Source organism: Crotalus tigris, unplaced genomic scaffold (assembly GCF_016545835.1).
Source record: "Crotalus tigris isolate CLP2741 ecotype Arizona unplaced genomic scaffold, ASM1654583v1 scf7180000019007.31208882:3723066, whole genome shotgun sequence".
Lineage (NCBI taxonomy): Eukaryota > Metazoa > Chordata > Lepidosauria > Squamata > Viperidae > Crotalus > Crotalus tigris.
This window is the reverse complement of record NW_024097321.1, coordinates 3,312,100-3,326,375: the sequence shown is the minus strand read 5'-3', so window position 1 is coordinate 3,326,375 and position 14,276 is coordinate 3,312,100. Positions and strand designations below refer to the sequence as shown.

The 14,276-nt window shown below is 34.9% G+C and overlaps 1 protein-coding gene across 1 annotated transcript in view; it reads right to left on the bottom strand.

Annotated features, from left to right (window-relative positions):
• Positions 1–14,276, bottom strand: part of IGF2R (insulin like growth factor 2 receptor) — an 83,679-nt gene that overhangs the window by 47,243 nt on the left and 22,160 nt on the right. The window contains exons 7-18 of the mRNA XM_039358248.1: positions 13,889–14,006; positions 11,556–11,718; positions 10,337–10,505; positions 9,976–10,079; positions 9,262–9,426; positions 8,047–8,187; positions 6,779–6,925; positions 5,958–6,095; positions 5,596–5,737; positions 2,858–3,035; positions 1,849–1,964; positions 1,228–1,393 (exon numbers count right to left, since the gene is read on the bottom strand). Of these exons, the coding sequence (XP_039214182.1) occupies positions 1,228–1,393; positions 1,849–1,964; positions 2,858–3,035; positions 5,596–5,737; positions 5,958–6,095; positions 6,779–6,925; positions 8,047–8,187; positions 9,262–9,426; positions 9,976–10,079; positions 10,337–10,505; positions 11,556–11,718; positions 13,889–14,006 (1,747 nt within the window). The remainder of the gene's footprint in view (positions 1–1,227; positions 1,394–1,848; positions 1,965–2,857; positions 3,036–5,595; positions 5,738–5,957; positions 6,096–6,778; positions 6,926–8,046; positions 8,188–9,261; positions 9,427–9,975; positions 10,080–10,336; positions 10,506–11,555; positions 11,719–13,888; positions 14,007–14,276) is intronic.

Below are 14,276 nucleotides of genomic sequence, written 5' to 3'. Positions count from 1 at the left end.
TGAAGTCTGCTCCTGGAGCCTTCCCGATCCTGAGTTGGCCAATGAGGGATTTAATTTCAGACTCTGAAACTGGAGGCCACTCAGGTAAATTCTTCACTATAGACCTTGTACTCTTGCTGGAGGGGTCTTCATACATTCTCCGAAAATGAAGTTCCCAGGTTATAGGAGATATATGACAATCTAATGGGGTATAGATTCTTTCAGAGTGGCAACCTATTAGATGCCAAAATAAGGAGTTCTTTTGCTTTGCTGCCACGATGAGCTGTTCCCAGGAAGACCTTGTGTCTTGTCTCTTCTTGAATGCAATCAATTGCTTGAATTGTTATTTGAGGAAAACTGTTTAAGAATTGCTTTATTAATTGCCTATCCAGTCTCGCTTTTGTACTCCTTGTATGCCAAGTTAAGGGCTTTCTTGGCTTCTACGCAATCCTTATCAAACCATGGTTTGGAGGCGGTACAGGATCTCTTAACTGAGAAATTTCGGTCATGTGCTAATAATAGTTGCAGCTCATAAACTAAACTGTAGGTTTTAAATTTAAATTGCCTCCAGAAGTTGTGGGTGCCTCATCACCAGAAGCTTTTAAGAAGAGACTAGATAGGCATTTATCAGAAATACTCTCTTGTTAGAGCAGTGGGTTAGACTAGGTGACCTCAAAGTCCCTTTCATCTCTGTTACTATTGCAAGCTGAGAGTTCTGCAAATTCATCCCCCATCTCCCTCTAGATGCCTGGCTGGAGACTCTTAGGCTAATTAGTGGCAAGTTATTGTTTTTTAAAGCAACGCCTCCCCGCCCCCCCGCCCCCCCCCCCCCCGCAGCTAGCTGAAGATGCTTGAGCTGGCTAGCAGTAGTTTTTTTTTTTTTTTAAAGTAAATGCAATGGCTCTAATCCCTGCTTGGAGGCAATTTAGTTCCTGAGCTGGAAACAGCTGATTGGCAGCTGGCGGGAAATCCTCTCAGTTCAGTTAACATGGCAGCTATCTGAGGAAATGGTTAGATCTTCGTTCATTTAACAACCCTTTTGATTTAATTAATGAATTTGATTTTAAAAATTTGTAAAATTGAGTCTCATACTTGATGAGTTTTTTTACTTATGAGCCTAATGGCCAGGCTCCATTAGGTTTGTACCTTGGGGACTACCAGTATTGTATAAATACCCAGGAATACAAAGTAAAGGAGAACTCCAAAGTTAGTTTTGATTTTGTCTCTCTATAGAATGGATATACTTACACTCTCACCCTTTTTGAACGTCATTTCACAAATGGATGCTTTTCTATCACATCCTGAGATGGGGTTCAAAGGTCGGCAGACATTAATGTAGTACTTTCTGTGAACATTCTCTCCTGAGTTGTCCATTGCAAACCAGTTTTCTTTTACATTGCCAAATAACGATAAACTAAAAATAGATCAAAAATTATTAAATATGTCAGTTTTTAAAAATAAAAACATTATAGTTGGCAACTATGTATTCAGGAATAAGGCAGAATAATTGTACTCATATATTTCCCTGAGATAAGCACAGAAATATACTAAAAATTATACACTGTTTATTTAAAACACAGTATTGAGAAAATAAGATTTAATACAACTTATTCACCTTAGAAACATCTATACTGATGGATGAACAATTAAAACTATACATGGACAGCCTTTAGGAGTTGTAAGGTAATAAGCTATTTTTCCATAACAAACTGATTCTCTGATAGTTAAGCATAATGACAGCACTACTGATCAATGCAAAGTAGTATTAAGATTAAAATATAAAGTTGTTTTTTGGCTTGAAAAATTGCTAACTGAGAATTCTTCCACATATTTAGAATTTACATTCAAAACTTCTGTTTTCTTGTTTACCTTGACAGATCATATTGCTCCATGGTTTTAGGATCTGTTACAACACATTCTATAGGTATTTCTGGACAAGCATACTGAGTATACAACTTGAAGTTGTATGTGAAACTGTCTTCCTCCTAAGTTATCAGAAAGCAAACAACCAAGATTGGAAATATAGCATATCAATATTATGACAATTCAAAACAAGACGTTTCAGGTTACAGACACAGATTCAGGCTTTTCCACCAGAACGTTCAGTAGAATCTATATTTATACTTGCAATTAGAAGCAACAGGCCCTAAACAAGAACTTTCAATATGTATGCGTTTAACTACAGATTCCTCAATGCGGTGCCTAGGACAACAATGAAAGCATCTTCTTTTAATGCTCACTGAGTTCCTCCTCTCAGATAACTGAAAATATTAATGTTTTTTAAAAAAGTTTAAAAATTCTATTAAAGATTTGTAACTGTAAAGTTAAAACACAAAACCTTCATGATACACAGTAAAGTGCCAGATTCCAACATTATCTCTACTTCTAAAAGTTTATCAGAGCCCCCAATAAGCCATATAGACTCCTTTGAAAAAAAAAAAATGTAAGAGTACTTTGCCTAGAAATATAATAACCTGCCCAGATTTTTTTTTAAAAAAGGTAAGTTGGAATAGGATGAAACATTCTATATCAGGAGTGGTTACAGAAATTGGTAATTAAACATTCTGGTAAATTGGCATTGTGTAACTGGAGATGCCCATATGTCAATTTTATGAATGGGTTGGCAAGGGGACCCTGAACAGACTACTTTAAGAATTATATGAAATTTTCTAAAATTAACATCAGAGCCAATGCCTTGACGATTTCTAGACAATCTACAAAGATCAACCACCAAGGCATATAAGGCTTATGGAATTAGAATTCCCCGTCTATACCACTCAAAAACTAAATTTGGTGAATTAATTACCCATTCAAAAGCTGAATTAAACATGCAGTGCAAGGACAGAATTAAAGGAAATTGTTCTTAGTCAGCTCCTACCTGATACTCTGGTACACTCATGTTCGCATTACGATCACACAGGAATGTTATATGGGTAGACCGTTTTGTATGCTGCGCATTGTTGTAGGGTGTGCCATTCTGATAGTTTAGCTGAATAATTCCATCATAATAGGACAGCTGAGAACTGGGCTTCCCAAGATTCCAAGAATCTTGGCCACTAGAATTATACATTAATGCAATTCATGTAAGTTTGCTTTAAATGTTCCAGTATAAATGTCATCTTCCCAAAAATTAAGCTTTGTTACAAAAGCATATGCAACTGTCACATATATATTTCTTGATTGATATCAATCTTATGAATCAACTTTCTCTATTGTGATTTGTCCCACTGTGCTATGTTACTAATCCAAGATACACTCATGACTGTTTGGGTTATATTTTCTGATCTCCATCAACAATAATCCATATTTTATATAGAAGGCAAATTGCTAAGGCCACATGCTAGCAAAAATTTATAGCCACCCAATAAAATTAGGAGCTCAGGTCAAGTATTGATCAGGAGTTCATGCCAATTCACGTAATGGAACAGCTCCTCAGGATTGATCACTTGGGATTGGAAGAAGTGTCCTAGAGCTTTCTTTTTATTCCAAGACAATTTTAGAGGAAGTATTCATTCTGTATTATTGTTGTCATGCTCCATTCACTAAGTATATGAATAAAACATATATCAGAGAAATACAGTGGGGGGGGGGGAAGTATTTGGTCTCCTGCTGATTTTGTGTGTTTGCCCACTGACAAAGAAATGATCAGTCTATAGTTTTAATGGTAGGTTTATTTTAACAGTGTGAGACAGAATAACAAAAAAAAATCCAGAAAAACACATTTCAAAAAAGTTATAAATTGATTTGCATTTTAATGAGTGAAATAACTATTTGACTCCTTCGCAAAACAAGACTTAATACTTGGTGGCAAAACCTTTGTTGGCAATCAGAGGTCAGACGTTGCTTGTAGTTGGCCCCCAGGTTTGCACACATCTCAGGAGGGATTTTGTCCCACTCCTCATTGCAGATCCTCTCCAAGTCATTAAGGTTTCGAGGCTGACATTTGGCAGCTCGAACCTTCAGCTTTTTCCACAGATTTTCTATGGGATTAAGATCTGGAAATTGGCTAGGCCAGTCCAGGACCTTAATGTGCTTCTTCTTGAGCCACTTCTTTGTTGCCTTGGCCATGTGTTTTGGGTCATTGTCATGCTGGAATACCCATCCATGACCCATTTTCAATGCCCCGGCTGAGGGAAGGAGGTTCTTACCCAAGATTTGATGGTACATGGCCCCGTCCATTGTCCCTCTGATGCGGTGAAGTTGTCCTGTCCCCTTAGCAGGAAAACACCCCCATAATGTTTCCACCCCCATGTTTGACGGTGAGGATGGTATTCTTGGGGTCATAAGCAGCATTCCTCCTCCTTCAAACACAGCGAGTTGAGTTGATGCCAAAGAGCTTGATTTTGGTCTCATCTGACCACAACACTTTTACCCAGTTCTTCTCTGAATCATTCAGATGTTCACTGGCAAACTTCAGATGGGCCTGTTCATATGCTTTCTTGAGCAGGGGGACCTTGCGGGCGCTGCAGGATTTCAGTCCTTCACAGCATAGTATGTTACCAATTGCTTTCTTGATGACTATGGCCCCAACTGCCTTGAGATCATTGACAAGATCCTCCTGTGTAGTTCTGGGCTGATTCCTCACCATTCTCATGATCATTGAAACTCCACGAGGTGAGATCTTGCTTGGAGCCCCAGACAGAGGGAGATTGACAGTTATTTTGTGTTTCTTCCATTTACAAATAATCGCACCAACTGTTGTCACCTTTTCACCAAGCTGTTAGTGATAGTCTTGTAGCCCATTTCAGACTTGTGTAGGTCTACAATCTTGTCCCTGACATCCTTGGACAATTCTTTGGTCTTGGCCATGGTGGAGAGTTTGGAATCTGATTGATTGCTTCTATGGACAGGTGTCTTTTATACAGGTAACAAATTGAAATTAGGAGCACTCCCTTTAAGAGAGTGCTCCTAATCTCAATTGTCTTTATAAAAAACACCTGGGAGCCAGAAATATTGCTGATTGATAGGGGATAAAATACTTATTTCACTCATTAAAATGCAAATCAATTTATAACTTTTTTGAAATGCATTTTTCTGGAATTTTTTTGTTGTTATTCTGTCTCTCGCTGTTAAAATAAATCTACCATTAAAATTATAGACTGATCATTTCTTTGTCAGTAGGAGTACAAAATCAGCAGGGGATCCAATACTTTTTCCCCTCACTGTATAAACTAAAACCTTAATGTCATGTAAGCAACCCAACAAAACACAAAATAATATCCCAAAATTAATCTTTTTCACCACCTCACAATCACTCCGGTAAAGCAACTAACTCATTTTGAAGATACAACATACTTTTATTTGCATGTCATCAGTAATCCTGGGCCAAATCTTTCCTAATTTGGCCTTGGGGTTAGAGAAAAAGGGCCCTGATGAAAAGATTGAATTCACTAGAGTTGTGAAGGCCAAATTTATATGTAGAACCCTGGTTTTAGAGGGCACAATAAACCCAGAGTAAGTAAAGCAACCGCCCTATTCACAACGACATTTTGGTTATTCCATTCTTTGAGCTCTGCCCTAGATAATTTCCTAATTTACAGTAAGGACAAAAAGTATATAAAGGCCATCAAATGTCCCATAAAATGGAGATTCAGGAGGCATGCACATACTACTTACTTTTTCTTTACTTGACATGCTGCCGACTCTGACCCACAATGCTTATTTGGCAAAGAGCCACAAATACTAATATAGAAAGTATAGTCACTTGTGATTATTGAGAAAGATTCATTCATTAGTGGCGATAAGTCGAAGGAAACACCTAAGTAGGAATTAAAAAAAGTCTCCTTTAATAAAAAGTTGTTAATGTGTATAAGACAGTCTTCACAAGAAGAAAAATATATAACAATCATTTCTAAGTATGTATAATCCTATACTTAATCTTGGAAAGAAGATAAAAACAGTACTGCTAGCTAACACAAAATGTTAAGTGCAGACAAGAAATCTGAATTCCCCATCACAGGTTCTGTTTAGCTACATACCAGCTTGAAGATCTGAAACTTTGCAGTGGTCTCCTTTTGTTTTAGACAGGACACAGGCAGCAGCAGTATGCCATTCAAATTCAAACAAGCATCCATCATATCCATAATTAATCAAAACAGGAGCGCTTTCTAGATCACCTATCAACAGAAAAATACTGATCTGAATAGTCACTCATCTTCAAGAACACAGTAACAGAACTTCCCAGATTATCTGATCAGATATGTGGATCAGTTATTTAATTAGTTTATATTTCTTCAGTCAGAGAGTATTTTCCACATTCAATAAAATATAAACAGTAACAAATTCTTATTTGGTTTTCTTTCTTTTGACACATTTTTGTGTGTTCTCTACCTAGTTTTAGTACTTGTGTGGAAAACAGATCATGTTTTAGTCCAGGGGTTCTCAACCTTGGCAACTTTAAGACTTGTGGACTTCAACTCCCAGAATTCCTCAGCCAGCAGAGGAATTCTGGGAGTTGAAGTCCACAAGTCTTAAAGTTGCCAAGGTTGAGAACCCCCGTTTTAGTCCATATTTATATAGAAATATTGAAGATTCAAAAATTCAAAACTTTTAAGCACCACTGTATATGCTATATCCAAGCTTTGTAGAAGAAGACCTGAATGCTGTAATAATGAACCCTCACTATTCTATACACAAAAAGAATTTTAAAAAATACTTTGTAGAAGTATATTAAAGACTCAAAAGTCAAAGCTTATTAAAAAAAATACAATTACTACGGTGTATTTTGTACACTGTACAACATACTATTTTATATAAAGGTCAGATATTTAAGATTTAATAATGAAATCACATCACTCACCTGGTTTACATATAAGGATTATATTTGTTTCAATTTTTTTATTGAGTGCACATTCGTCTCCCTCTGAATAATGAAGCTCAATATTTTCTCCAACCTTTTTGGGAGAAGACATGAAAGCCCCAAGATTTCTTGTATTATTGTTTTTATCTAAAAAGCAATACAATATGAAAACTATGAATCCCTGCTTTCAAGAAAAGGCTTTCACTCCCAAACTGGAGGGTTAGTACAAGTTGACTGCAGGATTGTATACAAAATAAAATATTCAATATAGGTGTCAGATGGAATAGATTATAAAGTGAAGGGATTCAAGAATTATTTAAAAAGTCTGTTATAATAAACCACTAAAGATTGTTCTGTTTATGCTGTGGATTCTCCAAAAGTCCAAGGGCATTATAAGGTGCATATCCCCATGTAAATCAAAAGCTAGATCGTAATTAAATTGCCACAATTTTTGGCTTGCATCTGGCATACATACATATTCCTATGCAACATGAAACTCAAGAATAGAATCAGGAAATACACCTTCTCTTCTGTTGCCGCCCCAATCCTAGGGAATAGCTACCCTTTATGAATTACCCCCTTCTATTGATCTTTAGAAAATAAATTAAAACTATACACTTATGAGTACTACTCTTACTTGGTTTATTTTATTTTATTTATTTATTTTATTCTATTGCAATTATGTATTTGATATTTTGTTTATGTAACTGTATGCCTCCCAGAGCTATGTGACTGGAGCAGCATAGAAATAATGTAAAAATAAGTACAACTATTGAAAATACAAGTGGCCAAAAAAAAAAAAAAAAGGAAGGAAGGAAGAGAAAAGATGATTATTATTAAGATTCACGGCATAGCCTCCTCCAACAAATGCTCTTCAGGGAACATTATATATAAAGTGTAGCAAGAACAAATGTCTTACAGTTCACTTTCACAGACCTATACTTCTAAATTTTCTCTCCTTATTTTGCCAACGCTTAGGAGATGGATAGTTACCATTTTTATAACCAGTCTTAGAATTTAAGGATTTATCAAATCTTCCAGAATGTTAAGAAGAGTTTCCTAAATTCAAGATACATTGTAACTTTAATGCAGATACCACCTTAAAATTTGAGACATGAGAATTGAAAGAAACATACAAAACAGAGGAACTGGGAGGGCAAGTTCAAGAGCAGACACTTTGTCCTGCAGACTTAAATGAGTATTGTTCTATGAAAGAAATGCAACTTAGCTTTTATTAAGAGAGAGGCTGGGTTTAGAGCCCTACTCACCAACAGAGCAAACTGATGCATCTTTGGCACAGTACACTGCTTCTTTTTTCTGGAGTACCTTGTGACAGACATTTATAAAGAAACGTTTCTTTTTTGCTTCTACGGGATTGATATCTACAGCTTCCCAATTCTCTTCTGATTCTAGAATTAAGATGACATATTTCAGATTAAAACATTAAAACATATCCATCATGTTATTTCCCTTTGGAGTAAACAATTATAAACATTGCAGAAAGGGAGTAATTGTAAAACAAAAAAATAAAAAGTAAGCAATAAGAAAATGTAGTATATCCAACTCATAGTAACTCTTCGTACTTTTCTCTTCTAGTTTCTACCATAGCTATACCCTGCCTGCTTGCTTGCTAATGCCACATTATCTAACATTGCACACTTAATTCCCCACCCAAAATGACAATTAAGTTCATTTAATGTAAGACTATTTTAAAACTCAGGAACAAGATTCAAAAAAAGGAATGGAAAAGAGAGATGTACAAAGGTGGTCAAGTCAAAATATACTAATGATAAACCAGAGCCTGTAGCTAATTAACACTATTGGACTATTTAAAAACCACCACGAAAGTGTCATTTGGTGTATAATATAAAACCATAAAACAATTTAATGAAAACCATAACATATATCAAAGGGGATGAAGATCTTCCCCTCCAGGAGGTCAAATTGGGAGCACTTTTAATCAGTAGTGATTCTAGGCCTAACACAAAAATCAAATCCAGTACTTGTTGTGATCTGCAGGATTACAGTAAGTTTCCAAGGCGGCATGCCGTGGAACAATGGAAGAGGATAACTGCCTCATGTCTAATGGATGTGACTGGTCAACATCTGACACAGAGGGCCAGACTGAATACGCCTTAAGGTTGTTTTAAAATGTTATACTAGCACCATAGATGACACCGTGACATGAATTTGTTGGAGTATCACCTCTGCATTGCATATCTACAATCACAAAAATTAACCAAGTTCACTGAGTAATGTGCATTGTGCATTATGTTCAAAAGACTAAAACAGAGACCTTTTCTACTAATGTCTCCAAACATAAACCCTTTTATCTTTGGAAAATCATCAATATTCTACTATTCACCCAGTACATTTGGCAATAATATGTTATGTTTAGGACAGCATTTCAGACAACCAGTTACATATCAACTAGAGTTTTAAAACAATTAAGCAAACAATAGATTTTTTTTAAAGTTTCATACCAGAATGACGAATCAGTCGTGTCAAGTCATACTTTTTCTTCTTATCTGAAACCATGCAAGGCAAACCTTCTTCTTCTCCAACACAGGCATATTTGGTTTGCCAGGTAAAAAAATATGAACAGTCTGTCTCACCATTAAATTCTGGATGCCCTTTGCCATTATTATCTTTAATAAATTCACAAAAATACAGGAAACATTCAGATTAAAAAGTGTTAAGATATAACAGGAAACATATAAAAAGATACCAGATTAAAGCACTGATATTGTCCATTAAGATATTCACATTTAGGCTTATGACACATAATCAAACATAAGAATAACAAAATCCAGTTACCCCAAATAATTCAAGAGAAGGTAAAAAAAGATTAACAATTAAAAACCTGAAGTCAAGTATAATTTAACAGAGCATCCATTTCCATAGCAGAACTGGCACGAGCCAATCCATCACATGTTGAAATAAAAAGGCTTTAATAGTACAACTAACACTGGAGTTCACACCCCACACTTACCTATAATTTGTTTAGTGCATTCATTTACCAAATAAGCCACAACTTATTTTATTGTATGCAGTCCCTCTTTGAATGACATGGTTGGTAATGAAATGAAATGAAATATCTAGTTTTCTATATAACTTTTTTAAAAAAGTATCGGCAGTTTCTCCAACAGAACAATATTGCTCAAATTAATCCATTGACAACCAGATTGGTACATTACCTGCAGTTTGATTGCATTCAAAATTTATGACTGTCATTCTCTGGAAACCCGAACTACAACTATCTCCTCCTGGATACGTCAGAATAAGGTCTCCATCAGCATATCTGATTTCAAAAAAACAATACGATTCTACTTAATTATTTTTATTGGATGCCGCAACAGACAGAATTTCAAGAACCAGTGGTAAGCATCACAGTGTCATCAAAACTTTGTACGATTGCTGAATGAGTAGTTATAACCTGAGGACTACCCACACAGCGTTTTATGTTGTGGAAAAAATATCTTCTTTCAGAAATAAAAACTATTTTTCTCTGACATCAAAGAAAATATTTTTGGGCAATATCACTGGAATAGTACTAACCTGAGAGTTTGATTGGTAAATCTTCCTGCCACTTTCTGCTGACTTTTTTCAGATTTAACCTGGCACGAAGACACATCCTTATCCGTACAAGCACCGCCAGTTACCTTCCCACATACATTCAGATAATAGTCATACTCTTTATCTTTTGCATGATATGGTGACACATCACCTAAAGAAAATATGATTGAAATCCACAAATCTGAAATACTCAAGAGGATCATACAAATGGAAATATACACTTACGACACCAAAATACTTATATGATCACTGTATAGCATTGTTATAATCTGTCTGTGTGCCACAAGTGATGCTCTTCTTACCATTTTCTAAATTTACTCAATGATTCAGATGCAGGATTTTGCAAGACAAATTTAATTTCATGAAACTACACTTTAGAGATTTATAATTTTCTCCATTTCATCCTCAGATTCAAAACAAGAGTCTCCTAACAAATTTTCTAGATTTTTCTCCATATCCCAGTTCTGAAGGGATTAAATTGAATGCATACCGCATCTAGCATTATGAAATTCCATGAAGCGGATAAATCAGTGAAAATGTCTGTGACCTAGCTTTCTCCTTAAAACAAAAAAAACAAAAGGGACAAGGAAAACAAGCCACTAATTTTTCTCTTTGTAATGTTTTCAGTTTTGTTTCTTTTTCATTCTGCCTTTTTTATGTTTTAGTATCTTTAAGCTTATGTGATCCTCCTCCTCATCTTATACAACCAAAAAGGAAACCATGTTTTTGTGATTGTTAGAGCAGGGGCTATATAATGCTACTTCCACTGTGTTTGATCAGATTTGTTCATTACACTGATTTCTAAACTGCTAGGTGCTAGGTCATTAGATTTTAGAGCACTTATTGTAAAGACCAGATCAATTAGCAAGTTCTGTAATTTCAATCTGTTGACTCACTTGTTGTTTTCATTTTAATGCTTTAATAAATACTGTATTTTTGGCAAAAAGCAAGTTAACTGTTCCCATGCATAAAAATACATTCAAATCAGATAACCTTCAAAATAGTACAATCCCATCTATGATGACTTCATTTATGTATCTATCCATCTGATTCATTTTCAAGAGCAAAACATTGCTTACATAACATTTTGTACCATAGATCTGTACCAGAATTTGAAAATTGTCTTTTTCTGCTACAGGTGCTGGTTTTACTTGTGCAAAATACCTTGTTGCACACACTCTAAGGGAAATAGGATAGTTACCTGGGGATTGCATAAGAGGTGTCAGATCCACATAAATACCATGTTGTTCACTGCTCAGAGTACAATTATGACTCTCCAGGTAGTCTCTGGGACAAGCTGACTCAGTAACCCATTCAATCTCATAGCGGCAATTGCTTTGAGCAGTGAGTGTAGGATTTGTATCCTATATTAAAAAAATAACTAATCAGATCGTAGAACCTCAATTTATCCATCCCTAAATATAAGCTCACAAGTCCAATACAAATCTCCAGAATTAGAGAATAGTAACACAATTTCTCATTTTAATACCACCCTACATGTGTCATAAATGTTGTTAAAACGTATTATTTAACGTTTACCAAAAGTCAGCCAAAGAAATGTCATTTCAGTGTCTGGAACCTACCAAGGTGGTCTTTTCTTGTATCATAAAGTAGAATAACTGGCTGTACGATTTCATTTTTTTTCCTCCGCTCCACTCTAGCCTACCTGCTCTATAAAGATGCCCTAAAAAGACTTTTTCTGTTTACCAAAATTAAAAAAATATTGATGGTTTTAATTTATTGAAGGAGATACTGTATTATTAATTAGATGATTTAATATGGTGGGAAATAGATAACTTTTAGAAAATAGAACAAGACTATACTCAAATAGATGTGTATTTTGAATATTAGATTCTATTATGAATTGAGATAAGGGAAACTTTGGTTACCTAAAGCCTGGAAATTATAAATATCAAATGAATATTGATGGGAAATTAAAAATTGGGAAAAAAACAATAACAGGGCATTGATTGTCTATAAAGATTGAATGTAAAAGTAATTAAGATATGTATAAGCTAAAACTTTATTGATAAATATAATAATGATGTTTTTACTGAGTTGATATAATAAAAACTATATTAGCTTAAATACGAGATACTAGATATTAAGGGAAAAAGAGAGGAAATATTTGATGTTGTAACTTGAGATTTGTACTAAAGATTTTTGTATGTTATTGAACCATTGCTTAATCCAGCCACCACATTGCTTTTTAAATACCTAAATGTAAAATTAGAAAACTAATAAAATATTATTTTTTTAAAAATAATGATGTTATACAGTCGTCTCTCTTTCCCACTTCAAATTGTTTTTCCTGCATACTTAATAATGGCCACTAGCTAATAGGGAAGACAAAGATGTGGTACAGCAAGACCTGGGTGCAGTTTTCTGATTCAAAATCAAATTTGGATTCTGAAATTTTACAATAGAATGTATATGAACTATTTATTTAAAGAATACAATAGTTTAGTTTCAAATGACTCCCTGCTCGCTATATACTGCTCTGTATTTCTAGCTATTAGATTTTGAATTTTCAATAGCCTAAACTTGGGGGGGGGGGAGGCGCAAGAGTGAAGATGACAAACTGTTTCATATTGTGCATAAGCCCTCTTACGAACCATTTTTGTTGTCTCCAGCAACTGAAGGACCATACTACCAAAACCTACCAGAAAAAAATGCAGTTTTCAGCAGTAAAATGTAATGTTTTTCCCACCTTACAAATATCACCCTAAAAGAGATTATTAAAGTTTTGGCAGAATTTATGTACTTTTTCTGTTTTTAACTAAAGCATCCGTCCACTCAAAATAGAAAAACTGGCTAAACATTTTAGCTTATCCACTTCTATGACTTTACTGCATGCCTCTAGCAGTCTTTAGAAGCTGAACATAAATGAAAACAACAACAACAACAATAAACAAAGTGCAATACTTGGTCAAAACATCTGCCTTGATTTAGGGATAGAAAAACTTATATATAGCCTGAAATCCCTTTACTGTAGTCATTCAAATTTCAGAATACAAAAGTAACTTTTATTTCTGATTTTTAACAATCCAAATAATCAATTATCAGCTTGAAAGAATACCATAAAAAACTCCCCAAACATATAAATATACTTGTTCAATGCGATCCTCAACCACTGGAAAACCATGGCTGTAGTTATCAAAAATTGTTCACAGTTTAGATAGCATGAATTATGACAAAGATCTTAATGTCTCAATGAAAGGGTCAACACAGGTGATTTTGCATGTCCAGAAATTGTAATAATTTAATTCATTAAGATAGTATTTGTTGTCAGGAAGGGGATATTCTTATGGGATATTCTGCCTCTAAAGAAACTTTAACAGGCTTGATACCGAACTTTGATTGGGCATTAGAAGAATGACCATGATATTTACTTTTTAGGCAATAGGATATCTCGACTTGGCCCTGTAAAATTGAAGTACACTGGTACATTTATTTTGAATTAATGCTATGATCCATTGGTTTTCCCAATCAAGTAACAGCTCTCAACATCCACCATAGGAAATTGTTGATTACCTCTCTTCGCCTTCCCTCTGGACATACAAAAGTAATTGTAACTGCTGGGTCATGGCTACCACAAAAGTCTGGTCTCTCTTTTACATTGCTGTTTTCTTTTTCGTATCTCAGTTGAAACCTGGAAAAAGAACATGAAAAAATAACTACAGTACTGGGCGATTCAAACAAAGCAAAGTTTGCAATGTAAATCCCTACAAAGTGTAGTTGGAGTGTAACAGTTAAAAAACAAGAGGGCTAGGAAATCTAAGGAACTGGAATTCAAACTTATCTGCAAGATACCAAATTGGAGGAGTGAACAATTGCACAAGTAGAATCTGGATTAGAACAATGGTATCATAATAATTTCAAATTTTTGTTACTTTACAAGATGACTCAAATCATGTGGTAC